Raw genomic sequence first — 21,414 nt, forward strand, 5'->3', positions numbered from 1 at the left:
ATAATTGAATACGTCTTGTCGTGGGCCTTCTGTTAAGAGACACCAGGCTGGAGAAATCGCCTAAGACCAGACACAACCCCGACAACAGGAAGAGTGCAAGTTTTAAGACATTAAATTCGAATGATTCTCCGATTTTAGAAAATAACTGCTTGCAAGATGTGTTTTTAAAAATGTAATTTTAAAATGTTTATTTCAGTTTCAACATATCATAAGACATAATAATAATAAGTTTAAGTATTTTTAGATTTCGGTTCCACTGTGGGACGTTATGGCCCAAATATGTAGGACATCCTCAGGGATAAAATTGAACACAGGTACTTAGTTCGGAGTAATGCATAAAAAAAGGTATTAACAAAGGAAAGTTAGCAATAAAAAATAAAAATATATATAAGAAAAAAGAATTAAAAATAATAATAACAAGAATAGTACGATGAGAAAAAGATATACATTGGTGAAAATAATATGTTATATACAATCTTATAAATTTTCATTATATATTTTGTTATTGTATTGTTTGATAAATTTTTTTTGACAATACAAGTGATTTATAGTTTCTTTCTATATGATTTATACGTCATAGTCTGGGAGCTCGAAGAATTTTATAATACCATCTATAAGAAAAATAGATAAAAACAGAAAATATTTCACCTCTGTAGAACAGATCCGCTACCTTGGACTACATCTGGATAAACGACTAACCTGGAACCATCACAAAAGACAGGAAACCGCACGTCAATTTCGACTGTTACAGCATTTACTAGACAAATGGTCCAAACTTCCAATTCATTACAAAAGACTGATCTACATACCTGTAATAAGACCTATCTGGGCATACGGAGTTGAGCTTTGGGGCTCCACTAAACCTTCGAATTCCTCTCGTATCCAATCCTTACGATCCAAAATCCTTCGTAAAACCCTCAATGCTCCGTACTTTGTCACAAATAAAATCATCCATAAAGACCTTAATGTTCCAAATGCAGCCGATCTAGCCAGGACCAATCCTTCCATTATAAACTCCTCCCTAGCCATCAAAATCCTCTAGCTTCTAACCTTGCTTCTTCTTCTATTCCTCCGAGGTGCCTGAAAAAAAGATGGCCTCGAGGCCTTCTAGTGTAGAAATAGGATTAGAGTGGTAGTAATGGGTAGTCTCTCTACATGCCTGTATCACTCAATTTTGATCTTATATCAAATTTACTTAATATGCTTTTATGTAAATAGATTTGTAAATAGCAATAAATATATAAAAAATGAGTTATTTCTTGCAGTTTAACTTAAAATGATACACATATGTTAGTATCAATTGTTTTCAAGGCTGTTTTATTTTTTCTTATATCTAGACGATACGCTTATTTTTTTTGTATTTGTGCCTAACAATTATGTGAATAATTAAATTTTTTTTACAACGTGAAAATAATTATTGTCCTATATTATGTTTTTTAGGAATTTCTTTATTTAATTATCTGTTTGGAGGGCAAGTTCATTGCTTGCAAATCGCCTGTCAGTAAAATTTAACAACTTTATAACGGTATTTACCTAGTATATTTCAAAATAAATAACATCTCATAACATCTTTTAATTTACTGAATTAATTAAAAAACGATTTAAAAGAAAGAAGAAATATTTTTAACTTAACCTATAAATAAAATTTTTCATATTTGCTGTCCTATAATTTTGCCTCTCGGGTTTACAGCTCTTTTTGCCTCCTCTAGTTTCGGCCAAGGTTCATAGTGAAATAAAAATAAATAAATTAAAAATTGTTAAATATTTTTCTTTTACCATCAAAATTATAAAAACAAAACTTCGTATCTCCTTTTGATTATAACAAACGATTTTATTTCTATTCTTGTAAAATAAGGTATCAATTCTTGTGATGTACATGGTTGGATGAACCGAAATTGAATAAATTTATTGCTTTCGTAAAAATGCTTAAAATATATTACTAATTTTATAAAACTCGACGAACATATGTTACAATTTCATAATGGGTATGTATGTACACTAGAACTAATTGATATGTAATTTAGAATGTTTATGTCGTAATAACTATTTTTTCAGTATATCAAATAATATTTAAAAAAGTAATAATAATTAACTTAAACTATCAATAGCAATAAAGATAGTAATTTAATAGATTACTTTTTAATTGTTTGTGATCACCTGTTTCAATATTATAACTAAACTCTTGTCATTGGAACGCTAGAATCTGATCATTAAATAGTTTAGAGAATCTTATATTTGATCCATCAGATTTTGGAGTTTTATGATGAAGAATTTGTTATCTGCAAGGCGGTGTTTATTCCAAACCCTTCACAAATCATATAAAAAAAGAATTACATTTATTTTTAGTGTTTTAGAATTTGGAGAATTCATAATTGGATACAGTAAGAATCAAATTATTGCTTTTAGTCTAATATAATCATCGATACTCATTTCTCTTTTGTTAGGTAGTATGGAATTTGGTTTTAAAAATGTTCTGTACTAATTAGAATTAAACTGATAATATTTTTAAAAATAATATAATTGAAATATGGCTAGTATTTTATTATAGCACAGTAAATATACTCGAAGTGATAAACATTTACTTTTTGAAGCTCTAGTAAACAGTGCTATAAATAAAAAAAATATTTTTTTCAATGTTGTTTATTACATTTATAACTATTATTTTTATAAAATATATCTAAATTGAGTTTATTTTGTTTGTTTATATATTTCCTCATAGTTGATTCATATATTTTTCCAAATAGATATATGAATAGATAAATGTAAACAGATTGTACTAAATACAATGTTCGTATAAAATATTAATTTAATATTTATATGTATAAAATTTTATGTCGGTTATTCAATCAATGTTCAAATTGTAGAACAAAATAGAATAAAAGAAAGAATAAGTTGAGAAATAATTTGTTTAATTCACGTATACGAAACTAATGGTTTCTGGTGATATATTGATTAATATTATATACGAATTTTAAGATTATCTAATCGAAAATAAACATTTAACGTTGACTGTAATGAAGCGAACACTTTAATTTGCCTTAAAAAAAATAAAATAAAACAAAATGAAATAAAAACTAGCCAGTTAAAAAAATTAAACTGAACTAAAGCAGATATAAATATTTAAAAGTGGAATTTTAAGATAAATATTCTTACAGAACTTTATTATTTCATTAAAAATAAGTATAAAACGGTAATTTCAATAAAATAGAAATATCTTTGAGTAAATTAGCTCAAATAATTAAATTAATGGGCAGTGAATTCTCGGAATCGCATCGAGAGAGAAATAATTTTCTTACTTAATCGAGTAATGACTTGGTCAACAGACTGTCCGGAAAAATAATGAATATTGAATTCATAACAACTTAATTTGAATAATGAAAGAAGGATTGGAAATAATTAAACTGCATTTGGATAATTATGAATAATATATATTAAATCAACAACTGATAGTAATAATGATAATTATAATAAAGAATTACATCTGATTATATCATTTTATCATCTCTAATATTTGATTTTATCATCTCTAACTTCTGATCCCACTTACGGGTGAGAAATTAATTAAACAAGACACTAAAATGACTACGACAACAAATGTTTATTCATTTATTTAAGAATTATATAGTAACTTATGAATATAAAAATGATTTATAAATACCTGATAATAGTTATTTATCACAAGATAGCTATTACTGATATCATTAGTAATTAGAATCTCTAAATTCTTATTTAACTGATTTTTGTTAGCTACGAAATTAAAACGATAGTAGAATAAATATGAGAAAGATGGAAATAAAAAAAAATTGTATATTTTTTAAAGCGGCGTGGGTTGATTTTGGATGTCCGAGGCAGCTAGGTTTTGGATCACCCTACGCTTTTTACTCAAAATTCAAAATGTGTGTCATACACAATATTACAATGTTATTTATTATATTACAAAATATAATAAAGTTCTATATTGTATTTTGTAGTTAATTATTATTATTATAATTTTTAAAAAATCCAATGACTTAAGGTCCAAGTAAATGTATTAACACATATTCTATAATCTGATAATGTAATTTGTTGTTATTTATTATTATTGTAATTTTTAAAAAATGAATTAATAAAATTATTACTGGTCCTAGCCCGTGACGTTTGTCACTTTGCTACCTGCTGTTTACGTCTCTGCTTCTAGATGTCCTGATTTTACTACAGCAAATGATAATATATGGCTCACAGTATGTTAATTAAGTATAATAAAGTATTTATAACAATAATATAAACATACAAATAATAAAAACACTAAATAATTAATAGAATTGATTCATCAAGTTGACAAGTTCAAAATTAAATGCAATCAGTTTATAAGAGGTAAAAATGTGTATAGTAATTAATTTTTCGAAGCATGAAAGCACAGTGAAAAGAAATAAAATTAAATAATACTTTGCTATTAATCTCAACGAAAAGGTCACAAATTTGTATGAAATATATTTAACTCATACAAGGTTTGAAATAATTAAAGTAAAAAATGCATTCAAATCTTAAATATAGTTGTAGAGTAACTCGAAACTATTCACAATTTAGCTTTTTGGGCTTTGATAATTTCGGTCTTGCTGAGTCTTAATTTGAGTGTCAATTCCAGACTTCCTTTACATATGCTGAAATTTCGTGACAACTTTAATAGCATTTTTTAAAATTTTTATGTTATATATGTGTAATCTCGACTCGAAGCATACCACCAGTTGAATTGTAGAACAGGTGCTATACAAGTATTGTTTGAAGAGAGTTTAAAACCTCACTGGTGATTCCAGAAGTAAATGAAATCGCACATTCTTGAGATTATAAAAAAAAATACATATATATAAGGAGCTTAACAATCAGACAAGACTGAGAACAACACTGAGAACTACAAGTCTTTAAAGTTCTTGTAATGCCTCTCGAATAAAGTCTATTTTTGTTTTAATTAATTTATTTTTTTTATTAAGCTTTCATTTTATAAACATGATTTCAATTTTGTTTTACAAGTATTATTTCATAAAATTGTTTGCGCAAACGTATTTGAATTTTTTTTTTGTGTGGTTCACAAAACCGAGGGCTTATCAATACCTACTGTTTTGAGCCATTATACAACTACTTTTACCTTTCGAAATAAATCACCATAATTGTTAGGTTTTTATGTTAATAATTAAGAAAATGTTAAAGAGGAGATAATTTCATGTTCTTATAATAGTTCTTGAATAAAATTAAAAGGTAGTGACTCTGCAAATACATGTTGACCAATATATTTTTATTAATTTTAATTTCTGTCCTATAATTTTTTTACTTATAAAAAATCAACTCAAATTAATTTTTGCTTATTATTTGATAAAATTGTTTTCAATGGACAATAGGCAATAGAAATCTCCATGACTGTTCAATTTTAACTGAGTAACTGTTAAAAGAGCTTATTTTCATTGTCTATACATTGTGCATTTTTTTTTTTACAGTTTCCATTATGTTCTATATATTTTTCAAATAATAAAAAGTTAATTCAAATTAATTTATTTTTAATTTTATCTATGTGAGTAAATAAAATTGTTAGCACACGCCTTTTTGATTTTTGTGTGAGGTACACTAAAACGAGGGTATACTTACACTTAATACCTACATTTTTAAGCCACTTTACAATTATTGTTATAAGTGAATATAAATTACACCTAATTTATTTATATTTCTGTTAATAGTTAAGTGATTGTTTAAAAAAAAGTATTTTATCCATTATGATTTTATTTTTATCTGTTTAATATATGTAGATCATATTAAAAAAAGTTACCTCATTAAAATCTACTATGAGAAATAAACAAGGGATCTGGCTTCATAAACAAGCTAATTCATCACTTTTAATCCAACTGTTGGCTTGGTAAATTCTCATTTTCCTTTCCACCCCTTAACAATAATTATGCGTATCAAAACGACACAAATCCTGACAGCCGGGAGCAAGGAGAACATCAATAAACTAAAGTGAGAGCGGAAAACAGTGAGGCAAGCAAAGGCGGGAAAAAAAGAGAAAAAATGTTAAAAAGAAACGGACACTAGCATCGATCCAAGTATCAATATTTATGGCTGCGAAGGAGAGTGGAGAGAGAGAAGAGGCGCTGCACCGGGGGGTGGAAGCCGACTGTGAAAGGTTAAGAGTTAAAAATATAAATAGTAAAGCAGGGGTGATGTTTGGAGAATCAAGGGATCGGAGAGGGAGTACATAATAGTGGATATTTAATGAGATAAGGGTGTTAGGGGAAGAGGGGGACGGGTGTGGGTCTGTGGCGGCCGGGGATTGGCCGGAACGTCAGCCAATCGGCTCGAGGCAGCTGGTGGAGGGGGGGAGGTGACGGCCTCACTCCCGCGGTGGGGCCGGCTCGAAGCGGAGCTCGAGTGTCCCAGATGAGGTACGAGAGCCAGGAACCGCAAGCCACGCAGGCCATGTCCTACCAAGCGTACCTTCTTCACCGGCCGACAGACTTCAGTGTGAGTAGCCTACTCACTCCGCAGCCAGGGCCAAGCTATCCACTTCCGATCCCCTGTTATCCACTGCCTAAACACCCCTACACGACAGCAGAGGACGTCCTCCAACACCCGGCCATGCTGAGGCCTCTTCAGCCAGAGGACGACGGCATCGTCGACGATCCTAAGGTCACCCTGGAGGGTAAGGAGCTCTGGGAGAAATTCCACAAGCTGGGTACTGAGATGGTCATCACAAAGTCCGGGAGGTAAGCCGATTTCTTATGATGTGTGACAGTGTTTTGTGACAGTGTTCCCGATTCCCAGTGTACATCCAATAACCCTTCTTTCACAACTTATATGAGGTATGTAAATTTTACATATTTACAAGGTGTTTCTCAGTGGCACTCCGAAATCGCTTCCTTGCCGCTATGTAAACACAGTGTATATGGTTGTAACTCATTCATGGATATCGGAACCATGTTTATTTACAACCTTAAATCGTTGTCACGGTCTAATGATGACATTTCTTAAGTGTTTCCACTTTTGTCAACACCCTACTGAAATTTTAACTTGATATATCAAAATTTATATAATACATTTCCATTCTAATTCATTGGTTATCTTCGATAATTATTTGAATATTTTTTTTTAATATCGATAAAATTAATATTCCATTTCTGCAACAAGTGAATTTTAAAATAACAAAAGAAAAGCATACGCTCTTCTTAAATTTCATAATATTTTAAATCTAATTTTATTTTGGATTATAATAATAACATTAGGCTATACAGAAAATAAAAAAATTAAATTATTGAGTTTATGGATTGAAAACAGTTTTCGGTTTTTGAAAAACGCCGCCAAAGCCGGGAGCCCGTTGGCCAACACCAGTAGGCCGGTGCCTTGTCCAGTAAATTTCTCCCGGCGCACAATCTGCCGTTCCCTCCTTATCTGCATTTCAAGCATTCCTATTCGTCGAACAAAACCCTTCTTGGAAATTATATAATAGTCATTGTCACGGATGTGTACGGTTTCCAATATTCTCCTTTATTTTTTTATACAAAAAATAATATATTTGGCGAGGAAATAAAATAAAATATAGGCTATTTTTTCTTTTTTTAGGCTCAAAAATTATTTGAACATTAATGAAAACTTTTGCAATCCTAAAGGAAATTCTTTGTGTGTTGTGAATATAAATAGTACACGCACTATTATTTAGTTTATTAAATATTTAAAACCGTACATATTCAGTTTCTTACCAGATTTTTTGTATTGAGGTTGCACCAGTCTTAAAAATATGTGTTAAACAGTACATAAATTCTTTTTTATCAATTTTTTTTTCTGACGGTACTCAAATAAATTATCGCACATGGCCGAATATTTGTTTTCAGAAAGGTCGGATGATATTTATATTTAATACAAAAATGATTGGTGCAACATATTGAAATTTATTATCAGTTCGGCTCCTGGATATTAAATTTTTGTTGTACTATTAGCAATTATATTTTCCGTGATAAAAATTCCTAAAATATTGGCGGCATTATTTTATATTCTATACCTGATTTATTTCATTGAGACATTCAACTAGTTGTAATGCAGTTATTTCAATTATCCGATGGTTTCTTACAAGAAAGTTCTTGCGCCAGTTCCTGCTTATGATTAATTCCAGGTTGAATAATCCCTATCATTATTGAGGAAAATGGGTAGGTTAACCTTCCGTATTACGCGCTTGGTATTCATCCATTGGAAGTTACCGGTCCAATTCACTGTCTAATAACACACATCAGACATGATCTCCGTTCAAATTGTACTTCGGAAACCAGTCGCTTGTTTGTTTCTAAGTCTCTATTAAGAATTCCGTTTCATGTTTTCTCCGGTTATACTGAACTGTTCTGTAGTCGGGAGATAATATATAACAAAAAATGAAAACATAACAAACATTGTAATTCCGTTGTTAATGCTTATCGTTGATAAGAATTGAAATCAATAAAAAATGTTTATTTCTAATACAATGAGGGTAAGCAACACAAAAAATGTCTCAGAATTGTGCTCCAATTTTCCTGATGAATAAAAATATTTTCCTTAGTCATATTATTATTCATTTCACTCAGTGAGAATGGGAATAAATGATTGTTGATGTTCATTTGTTAATATTAAGCGGTTAAGTTGAAAGTTAAATGTTTTGTTTAAGAATATTCGTTTTTTTGTTTTTGTTTAAGCATTCAATTAGCTTATTAATTTTCCTTTAACAAACACTGTTTATTTTACTTTATATTCAAAATAATAAAATTTAAATAAAATCATTGTAGATTAATTTAAAATAAACTAGCTTTTAGTTAGTTAATATTTCCTATATTATAATAAACAAATGAAATAAAACAATATAAAAGCTATCCACAACATAAATTTTGCAACTATAATAATGGATAGAAGTTTTTGAAGTAATAAAAATAATATTTTCTAATTAATATTTAATTTTTAAAGCAAAATATCTTAACCCCGCTATCATATTTTTAAAATGCTCAAACTAAAATTTATTAAAACATTACAATGGGTTGTTATAAGTTTTTAACCAATTTATTTTATTTAAAAGGAATGTTTATTATAATTTACAGGTCGGACAATATGTTAAATGCGAATTATACATTAATTACTTACAATTTTGCTAACTATTCGATAGATATTAAATTAATTTAGTTTGATTTTCCGTTTCGGCGCCTATGATATCGGTATTAATTAAAGACAATCAAAAGAAATATTCTTATCTTTTACTATCATTGATTTCTGCAAAAAAAAAAAAAATAAATGTTATTAATTTCAGTATGTATTCCAGAAAACTAAAGTAATGTTACTGATTTTCTAAGATAGTTTGAATTAGTAAATACAATTAATTAATTTTTTTAATCAGCATTTTTGAACTGCTTTATGTTGTCGAATTAGTTAATAATTTTAGTTTATATCATAGATATACTTTATTCTTTGAACTTATCTTAAATCCCGTGGATGTATAAAAAACGGTTTGCTTCATAATAAATATTTTGTATTCAACAACAAATTAAAAAGTATTTTATAGATTTAATCCGTTGAGATATGCATAAATTGTTTAAATATAGAAAACTTATTCTTATATAACAATTTTAATATATAAGACCACTTATGAAAAAATAATGATTATTTTATTATTAGTATAACATAGTTTTAAAAAAGAAAAATAAAATAAAAAATTTTCCATCTTCAGAATATGAATTCTTTTTGTGTTTAATTCGTGAAGTATTATTTATTTATCTAGTTTTTATGTATAAGTAAGCATTATTTTTATGATAAAGTATATTTCCGTTGACTTTGTGCTGAAAGAAAATATATATTTTGTATAATGGATAATTTGCAATATGCATCCGGTCTCATACAAACTTAATTTTGAAAAATAAAAATATTAATAAAATTAGAATAGGTGAAATATTGAATGGTTTAATTAAAAATATGAAATAATATAGATCAAGAAAATAGTATATGACAGTAATATATTACAGTATATAATAATATTTCTTCGGATGTGAGCAATAGCTTTTATTTATTACTGAATTTCGTTTAGGTAAATAATAAAGATTTACTATTGTTTAATTGTAATATAATCAGTAATTTAAATCTAATACGCCAAAAAAAAACGAAATCTGAATAGATTAGTTTTTAAAATAAATGAGAATCACAACCTAGACAGCTTAATATAAACAATTAATTATATGACAGGAATGTTTAGCTGGTCGTTTATTTAGGAAATGTTTTTATTTCATAGTCCTGATTTTAATGTTTTTTTTATTTAATAAGAATTTTATTTTTTAATATAAGATATATATTTATAATTTAATATTATTGGAAATGTAACAAGATGTGCTGATAAGATGTTACAAGAACTATTTCTAAAAAATATATATATTGTTTTCATTTGGCTTAGTTTGAAATAAAAAAAAAAAATTAAATTTACTGCAAAAAAAAAAATTAGTTTTCCATAGCACATTCTGTCTCAATTAAGTGCGATTTTAATTTTGACAGGAGTTTATTCACACAATATTCACAGAAAGTATAAATAACATCAAAATGATAAATAAGAAAAAAATATATAATTATTTACCTGAAAGGCAGTTTTTGAAATTGTAGTAAATAAAATTTGGGTAAGAAAGTATTAAAATTTAAATTATAAAAAAAGAAAATATATTAATGTTCACAATCAATCAACTGAGAGAGCATTAATATGGAACTTACATGACCGTCAAGCCTGTAATAGTTTGTCATGCGTTAATGTCTCGTTATCAAATATTAACTGATTAAAATATGATGACTTCTTACAGCAATCATAGATAAAAATATTAGACATATTTCTTTTGGTATAGAGAAAAGAACATCATTAAGTTTAGTATTGTTTTCAGGGTGTTTGTTTAAAATAAAATAATTGTATTTAAATTATGCATATTTTATTAATTGTGTATATATAAATTAAGTTAAACATATTTATAAATGACAACTTAATGGAGGCATGTGTCATTCCTTATGACAGATTAAAGTATTTAAATAATAAAAAAAATATTATCATAGTAGTAAGGAATAATTTATTAAAATTTTATACAAATTATATCAGAAAATTTGAATTGATTATGCCACTTATTTAGTCAGCATTGAAGCGTACACATTGGCTAAATGTACACTTGTTATACTGTTACATTATATACAGTTTGATTTTATATGTAATTAGTTAGATTGGTAGAGAGAAGTAAGTGAAATAAATTTAAACACTAGATAAATGTTATTTATAATTGGCCTAAGTTTAATAAGGATTCCAAAAAAACTGTTTTATGAGTATAAAAGAAATTAATAATAAAAAATAATTCTAAATATAAAAGTACAATAATTAACAATTAAAAAAAAAAGTTTTAAAAGGCTCATGTAATCGTATCATTACATAGCTAAGGAGGAAACTCTTGTAACTAAATTATACATAATGATTAAAAATTAATTAGCAGTAATTTTAGCTTTTAATAAAAGATCATTAATATGATTCTAATATAATTAGACTGGGAATGAGTTTAATTCATAATAATGTGCATTAATTCAACAGAAAAAAAAATTATGTTTTTGTTACCCGCGGCCGATCTGAACATGTTCAGTTATATGGTTTAGTAACATGATATTACTAAAACTAAACATAAGTTTTTTGTTTGCTTAGTGTTTCTAAAACTTGTAGATTTATATATTTTTTAAAATTAATATTAACAACATTTATTTTGTTAATATTGTGCTCTTCGATCAAAGTTTATTATAATATTATGTATATTTTTTCATTATGTTGTTACTACTTATACAGTTAAATAAACATTTTTTTTTTAAATAGACAGTATTTATCGCTTTACACTCTACAAAAACATACTTTAGGTGAATATCAGCTCAACTCCATAAGTAAAAATAAAGCTCAGATATATTAATTATATCTAAATGAATATAATCTCTCTTTTTCTTTTATTGAAACGTATAAGAAACAAAAGTCTTTATCACTATTACTTATAAGCAGTTTTATAATAAGTAAGTTGAAAAAAAAACAAAAACAATACTTAGCATTTAAGTTGTAAAGGACATCAATTAAATGTTTTATTAACATAATATAATTTTCGTCCAATCCTTGAAAATAAGATAAAGTTTAATTTATTTCAAAGATTATGAAGTTGTCAATGATTATAAATAAAACTATTCCTATGAGAAGCTTTGTTTAATATAAAGTGTTTGTACAAAATTTGTATATTTTAAACATAAATAACTTTTATTTTGATCCTCTTATCAAACCATGTAATATTTACTCATATATGGTACATTGCTAATTATTTGTCAGTTCAAAATAAAAATAAAACCATATAATATTGAATCATTAGTGACTTAATGAACATTTTTGAGGGGATGATATTAGGGATAAAATAAAATAAAGGTATAATTCAAGTTCATGAACCTTGTACTTAGAGAGCTTTTATATTAATTTCTGAAATATTTATGTTTTATCAAGGTATGTCCGCAGTGAACAATGTTACACAGCTAACATAAATAAAATTCATTTATATTTTTAATCTGGTTATTATTGTTTAAATATTGTCATTCGAGTGTAAAACTACCCGCTTTGGAATATTTTTAATGCTAAGTTAAAAATTGCGTGTATGTACATATTATTTAAGTTACAAAACTAAGAAGTTAAATACTTTCAGTCCTATGCATATTTCTTTTCTTGAAATTTTATAATGCATATTTTCTTGAAAAAAATAAAAAACATTGTTTTCTGAGTACTTTTTATTATTTTATAATTTAAACAAAAAACATTTTTTTCGATTAACAAAAGTAGAAATTTTATTGAACATTTTAAAAGTATTTTTTTGTAGATTAAATAATAATTTAAAATGTTACTTTGTCTATGTATTTTTTTCCCATTGAGCTTGTCCAATATTAACTAAAAACTAAAAAGAATTTACTGATTCATATGAATTATTTTCTTAAATTGTTTAATTCCTGTCATTGGAGTGAAGGTTAATTGAAAAATGTGTCCTGAATAGATATAAAACAATTAATTCGTTTTTATTTTGCTTTAATCATTTTTCAAGGTAGTTTTAATTATTAAAATTTGTATCAGTTGTTACTTTAGAAAGTTTCGTATAAACAATTATAATACTTATGTATTCATTTAATCTATTTTAAACTAAAGACGAAAAAATTCCAAAACTTGATAAAAATAGTTCTCAATAGAATACTATGATATATTGAATAAATAAACTGTGTGAAAGTAGCGATATTATATGTTTATGTAAATTCATTAAAGGCATGAAAACTGAATCGTATATTTTAAAAAATATTATTCAAATATTTAGTTACAAAAATTGAAATGTAATACATAAGTTTTCCTATTAAATATATTATCAATTTTAACTTTATTTTTATAAAATTCTGTTTTTAAATTTAAAAAATCGAAATGTATATTATAGAGATAGATCTTCATAAAAATAAACCTCATTGTTATGCATTAATATATATTTTAGGTATATTATCTCTTTTTACTGTTGATTCTTCTGTTGAGCCTCATTCATCCGGTTGATTTAGGAACATTGTTAATTATAGAAAACCTCTTCAATCGAACTCTGTCAATATTGTTTTAAATATTCAACGGAGACACATAATTGAGAAGTAAAAACCTACGGTTGGTCTCTGGAATGAATCAATGATACCTATATGCCCTTAAGCAATTTTAAATGCTTCAAGTGCAGGTAATAAAATATTTACAGGCTAGAGTATTTAAAGATGTAACAGTTGCTTCGTAACGACAAGCTCTTATGACATAACCAAATTGTTCAATAATTAAAATCTAGGCATAACCAAGTTATCATCGCTTTTTAAAGTTCTCACTATTTTAGTTTGTACAAAAAAAAAAAAATGTATAATAATGTATGCATGTGAAAATATGTAGAATTTATGTATGAGCCCTATAATTCTTAGTACTGTTTAGCATATATATATATACATATTCTTGCATATATATATTATATATTAAAAATAATTTAGAATTTGAGATAAATTTAACAAACTTACATTTCGAATTCCTCTGGAGAGAGATGGGTTTGTTATATTGAATTAGAGACATATCAAAATAACTTATTATTATTTGTATATGAACTAGATAATTTCGCAATTTATTTTTTTGTTAATTCAAATTGTCCGTTTTTAATGATTTCGATAATTTAAATTTAAAATTTTATTAAAGGATCGTCAATTCAAATGAATATACTTTATGATATTCAGTAAACATATTCTGGATGTTACAATGTAGTTTAGCTATAAATGGGACCCAGTGTTTTTTTTTTAACTTCATGAGTCAAAACTGGTAAAACGCTGTATATAAGGAAATTTATAGAATTGAATAACTTATTATTTTTCCTTTGTAAAAATTGTTTATCAAATGAATGTATGAATAAAAAAAGATGAATTCCTGATAAATTTATTTATTAAAATTAAATTCTTCAATTAAAATTTATTCAGACTTTTTTTATTTATTTTTTAATTTTATTTAATGGGGTATAAAATATTACCAAAACAATCTATAAAGGGACTTCCACAATCAACAAACTAGTAAATAGAATGTAATTCAGTCCGGGCATGTAAGCAAAACTATACACTTTTGTATAAAATATACACTTTACTATATCGCCAAGAAAAATAAGTCCAGAGAGTAATTCCGACCCTCTTTACAACGATTTTTATTGGATACAAGTACCGCTATTCTGCATTATGCTGTTACCTATCCTTTTTGCTTTGAGCGAATATTTTATTTTTCTAAAATAACTAAAAGAATATAAAATAAAAAACATGTTTTTTTAGAATTTGTTAGATTACTAAGAAGTCATACGCAATTTTTAAATCTAAAGCTGACCTGGCAACTCCAATGTCTTGAGCTTCTTAGACGTTTTTAACCGTTTCTTATTTTCTACTGCATTCGTTCACTACCTGATACTTTGCGCTAAATTTATTTAAAAAGAAACTTCGCTTAAATTAATTTTAAATTAGCGGATCCTTAACTATTGGAAAATATCAAATCCTACCAGCTGTTAGAACACGTTCTTGTGGAGTTTGTAACACTAATAATTCATTTTACAGTACAAACGATTTCATTAATATATCATTACTACTATACATGATTTCACAATACATCAATTTCTTATAATAAAATCATTCGAAATCCTACTTTATACTTGGTATAATTACATCATATGAACTCAAACTTTACCTACTATATAAATTTCCTATGCTTTTTTAAAACTATTCCAAACCTCCCTATACCAGTAAAATTTTAAAACATTTAATTACTTAGAAGTTAAATTATACTACTTCTTCATGATAACAACTGAACAAACTTGAGTCATGTGCTCTTTCAGAATTATTATTTAAAATATTATTAGACATTGTCTCTGAAATGTTTATGCATCTCATTGATAAGAAAGCCGACTGTCTATAGATTTTATTTAATAATCCAGTATAGTTGTTTATATCCAATTAATAACTGTTCAAATAAGTTGCTAACAAAATATTTCTCTTGTACCATTTAGTAAAAGCTAGTTCATTTCTAAGCTTATACAAATTTGAAAACAAATTTATAAGGGTATTGGTTAAATATACAATCAGAAATTGTAACAAAAATAGCTTTTATTTTTTATATATATTTTTTCTAGTCTTAATAATAATCTAATTTACAATATTTGTTAGTTTTCGAGTTGAATTAAACATCTATTGATGTCGAATATTCCACAATTTTATTTAATCAGACAATTGCACACAATGTTTTGGGTTTGATTTGAAACAATTTCTTTGAATCAAGTTCGAAAGAAATGTTTTTTTTAATTTTTCTGTAATAACAAAGATTTAACCCAAGTTATTTTTTAAACGTGACAAGAATTATTTGTGTAAATTTTCTCAAAAGTACAGTCTATTAATTCTCATGAAATGAAACAGTTCTTGTTAAATTTTTCACAATGTTAGCATTATCAATACTAATAGCTTACTTATATAATTGTTAGCCTCATAAATTAATATTGTGTTGTGTTCGTTAAGGGATATTGTGGTTATACTGTTATTTTGAAATTTAAGGAAGAGTCAAGTCCGTCGTTAGGGGATGGAAAAACTATTTAATGTTAACCCACCTTGTCGGGCTTCGTCAGGGCAGATCTAGATGCTAAAGGTTGAAGACTGTCGATAAACTCATTAAAATGAGTGTATCACTAAAATGATGTCTATTTCCGGTCTTGAGAGTGTCTCGTTTGGGAGAATATGTGCTAACGCATATTCGTTGGCTATTGTGCATCGGTTTCCGGTCCTTTAGGACATACTATTAATGTTTTATATTTACATATTTTGATATATTATGTTGGAAGTACTGTTCAGTTTAATATATATGTATATTGAAACGTCGCTGCCTCTGGTGCCAAACCTAGAGGCAGTAATTTACCGATCACAGTACCATAGCATTTACAACCGCGATGATGGGTAATAAATCCCCGGTTCCTTCCTGTATACAATTAGGAGAAGACACGATAGAGGATCATTACTCCCTTCATGGGAACGTCTTTATTTCAAATTCTATCCATAGGCATTCAATTAAATCATAATTTATAACTTATTTGGACAAGCCCGTTTATCCTGTTGAAGATTTGTTTACCGTTCGTATCTCTTCATTGATATTTATAGCGCTGATTTGTAACATCTGAACAGGTACCGTAGGGGTAGGATCGTATAAATAACCGGAACTGTATGATTTGGAGACAAGGAATGGACGAGGTAAGTGTAGGTTTTGGAGGCAGTCTGCTGTCTAGAAGATGAAATATTTCTCATTGACCGAGGTAGGAACCGTCTATTAGCTTTTTGGCCAAGGAGAGATTTATCGATAGTAAACGGAGAAAATGAAATAAAAAAACCGTGCATTTCAGGTACCTGGGGGGGCCCCTCAAATGAGTTCTTGTCTAAGTCGAACCAGCTACTGATCTCTTCTTCCTCGAGGCTCTTGCGGTCAGTCCGCCTACCAACTCGGCGCCAGGCACATATTTTTTTTTTTAAACCCTGCCATAAAGCAAACATGGAACCTTGAGTATTAGGGTGCGTTTATTTTAAAATATTTTTCATACGATTATAAATTTTCTTTCAATACATTGACCACCGCGGGATTTGCATATCAGAATACGAACACCTACCTCGTGTTCCAATAATTTCTAAGCCTTTTATTGATTAATCTAAGCAAAGTAACAGGCTGCTATCGAAAAATTCAAAACAAGAAATATTCATGTAGATTTAAACCACCATTAAACAACAAAACTACATGAACTTATTTTTTAAATTATCTCAAACTGTTATATTATAAAGTATTATATTTATAACTGTTTAATTAAGTGGCTCATCAGCCAAAATTTTAAAGATGATTGTAGAGCAGACTGCGGTTAATTTTTAACTACCCTACCAGGTTTAGACGGACTACAATTGAGAAATAAACCCTGATCTACGGTAATATCTTTGGTACACCTCCATTTCAAAATAAAATCAAAACTTATTTTAGCCAGATGTGCCACTATTCAAAGTACCGACATGTACATGTATTTATATAACGTTATAAATTGAAATTATTTATAAGCTAAAACATTAATTAACATGAACAAGAATCATCTATGGTTCCCCACTGAAACGACATAGACCTATTTATTACCTTGTTAGTGAAAATATTTAAACCCATGAAAAACACTATAAATATCTTATGTATTTATATTTAATATAAAAATAATATAAAATTATACTTATACATATTATATAATATTTATATATCTGATTTTTTATTTCCATTTCTATTTACAAATATTGAATTTAAATAATGTATGGTAAAGGATTGAAGCATTTACTTTTACAACTTACATGTTAAATATTTTTCTTATATTAAAAAAAAAATAAACCAAAAATATTACAACTTTAGGAGAAAAAAAAAGAATAAATAACTACTTCTGTAGACATAAGGGGTAATAAACCAAACACATGTCGCTAATTATAAAGTTAATTATGAAACGCTTCAATCCTATATGCTTGTATTCGTTGTAACACAAATTTTCTCCCAGGTATGAACTGTTGATTAAATGTTTGTATGGATTAAAAAAAAAATTGTAAGTTTCAAGACTGTTTTAAAATTTCCAACATGTGAATAACTTCAATTCTTCTATAAAATGAATCCAATTAATCTCATGTATTTGTTTTGTATTTTAACTGGTAGACGTGAATCAAGCCGTTATAGTACAAACATATTATTATTGAAAAATTCAATTTAATGTTTATTTTTTCCTATTAAAGAATAGAAGACTCAAATTTTAACTTTTAAAAACTACTAAAAATTAAGGGTTAATAATTAAAAGAGGTTCTATGTGCAAAGGAGTATTTAAAATACTCTTCCAATCAAAAATCCAAATTTTCCCAGAAATGTTGAATTGTTGAAGCATTCATGTCTTCAATTACTAAGTTATGAAAATAAATTGATAAATGTATTAGAACTATGTTCAATGTATATAATATACAAACATATAAGATATTATTTGTACAAGAACAAAATAGAACAATCGTTTCTCCGCTTTGAACCATGCTCTGTAAATAATACATACTTTTTTATCAAATAGTTTTCAGTCAAGTAATCTACAGTCATAAATTATATGTTTTGAAATTTTGGGTTTTTATTTTAATTATTTTGAAACTGTATAGTATTAACATATTTCGATAGTTTAGTAGATTTATAATTATTATTGGGGATTTAACTTTGTTGTGGAACAAGATATATGAATCTATACAAAATAAATTTTAAATGGTGTTTTGAAATTAAAAAAATTTATAAGAAACAATTAACAAAAATCATAAACAAAATTTAATTAAAAACTGATAAATTCTTAAGGCTCTTCTCAGTATGGGAGTTAATGTCAAACTAATTTCCTAATTTTTATAAAAAAATACAATAGAAGAAATAAATATAAAGATTTCAACATTATTAATTATTCAATTCTCATATTGCATAAATAAATATTTATGATGCTTGATCAATTAAAATTTATTTCAAATATAAACTATCATATTTTTTTTTTGTTGAACATTGGATCTAATTGATTTCTTTGTTGCTTTTCAGTCTTGACCGTTGGAAAATCAAAAATAATAATCCTGTTTAATTAGCAATAGTAAAAAAATTGGTGGTATTTTATTGTTTGAAGAAAAAAATATATAATACTAAAAATTTGAGCGTTTCCAGGTTTACATAAAATATTTACACATCATTACCACAAATCTTGTGTTGTCGATTTGAGAAAAGTAATGCCATTTTCAAATGTGATACAAAATTTAACAATTTGTTGTCGCTATTTAATATTTTTCATATCCCTGATTCGGCATTGGTTAATCAATTTTACTATTCAAAATGTGTATGTAAAAAAAAGATTAGTTTCTGTTGTGGCAAATATATTTTAAAATATAACCAAAAAATTACTAAAGAGAATGACTCCACGCTTTCATTTAGTTTGTACTTTCAGTTACGGGAATATTTAATTTCCTTGTTTTAAACGTTAATAAAATTTAAAAGACAATGATTACACATTTTCAATATAATGCTAACAATTTATAGACCTTCAGAAAAATTTGTTTTTCTTCAAATATTGAAATACAAGATGTTCATAATTTACAACGGATTTTCCCTACTATATCTAAGCAAACTAAATTTGTAGAACATTTTTGTTATTTAGTTCTACTATTATTAATGAATGATATTATAACTAACAGATGATAATCTTTAAGAATTATTACTTTAAGTTAAGTCAAAATATACAATATAGCCTTTTTGACTCTAGAAAACCAATTTGGTGGTTGTTTTAAAATTTTTTATCAACATCAAAAATTTTATATACTGACTTGTAAAATTTGTATAAAGTAAGTCATTTTCAGATGTTTGAAATAAATTAAAAATAAATTAAAAACGATTTTAGTTCACTGTTATCTTTAATTAAACCTCTTATAAATATAAGAAGTTATAATATAGTTTGATATTAGGTCTCTCATTTAGATATACCTTATAAAATTCATTTTAGTTTTTCTGTTAAATTTACAATTGAATAAAGGACCTCATAGAATAAAATGTTTAAGACTATGCTTAAACATGTTAAATTTAAAAATAGAAACTTTTGGAGTTGTAGAAAAATATATTTTTTATTGACATATTATGATCCATTTGATAGCGTTTTTGTAATGAGCAATTATTGTGAATAGAAGGTATCTCTGAACTATTTAGATTTAGTTGGAATAAGCTAGAGTTATCAAACTTTGAAGGAAAAAAAATATAAATATAAATTTTTCTTTTACATTATATTGTTCATAATTGCCATTGGTAATGTTCAAATAATATTTTTGTAATTAATTATATGTTGTTATTAATAAACAAAAAAAAAAAAGTTAATCTGGAATTATTTGATCAAGACTATTCTGGATAAGTAATTGTATTATCAATAAATGAAAATTTACTTGTATTAATAACGTTTATTGAAACAATGTGGTAATAGTTTTATTTATGAAGAGCTTCTTGCAATAATTTGACAAGGAATTTTTCAATATTACAGTTTCAAAAAATTATGCAAATCTAATTTAATGTTTTATGTAGTACATATTCCGAAATATTATGGATATATAAGAAGGAATTATGGTGTTACTATTTGAAATGGGACAATGTAAATAATTTCACAAAAAAAATAAAATCTGAATTATGCACACGTTTTTCAAAAATTGAAATTGGTATTAGACACAATTCAATTTAAAAATTTTTTTTTTTTTAAATTATTCTTAAATTACATAACTAAAATAGAATATTAACATTGTATAAAATAATTTTGTATTAATTTAGGGGCAAAAAAACCTTTTCATTGCTAGAAAAAGGTCCAAATATAAATTTAATTTAAGTGAAAAATAAAAAAAATAATGTTTTACATAATTTATATTTATAATTCAATAATTCGATAAGTCGGTTTAAATTGAGTTCATAATTCAATGAAAAAAAAATGCCCCGACAAAATCATTATTTCTGGCTAAATGATCTATTATAGTAAATAGTTAAATAAATAAAACATTGTATGTATACCAATTTAACAAAATTTATAGGAACAAGTAGAATAAATTTTTTATTAAAATAAACTTTAAAAAAGGGAGAGATTTTAATTTAAAAAAATAATTATGTCTGTTATTTTAAAATGACTAAATATAAACGGGTGGTATCGTAAGTTAAAAAACAATTTTAAAAAAACATATTTGAAATGAGCACCATAGAGAGTAAGTAACTCTATACCCTAAATTTCAATTTTATGGAATACGTTTGTCTTGAATGTTTTGCATATATATATA

General features: G+C 26.2%; 1 protein-coding gene across 4 annotated transcripts in view; it reads left to right on the top strand.

Annotated features, from left to right (window-relative positions):
• The first annotated feature begins 6,316 nt into the window (after positions 1 to 6,316).
• Positions 6,317 to 21,414, top strand: part of LOC106677438 (optomotor-blind protein) — a 317,270-nt gene continuing 302,172 nt past the window's right edge. For 2 of the 4 annotated variants that reach the window (XM_014415367.3, XM_014415369.3), the window contains exon 1: positions 6,321 to 6,728. In XM_014415367.3, coding sequence (XP_014270853.1) covers positions 6,403 to 6,728 — 326 coding nt within the window. In that variant the 5' untranslated portion in view covers positions 6,321 to 6,402. Of the gene's footprint in view, positions 6,729 to 21,414 lie in introns of all 4 variants that reach the window. The other 2 variants (XM_014415370.3, XM_014415368.3) reach the window with 2 other exon arrangements.

This window comes from Halyomorpha halys, unplaced genomic scaffold, assembly GCF_000696795.3.
Source record: "Halyomorpha halys isolate HHAL.00 unplaced genomic scaffold, Hhal_1.1 Scaffold99.1, whole genome shotgun sequence".
NCBI lineage: Eukaryota > Metazoa > Arthropoda > Insecta > Hemiptera > Pentatomidae > Halyomorpha > Halyomorpha halys.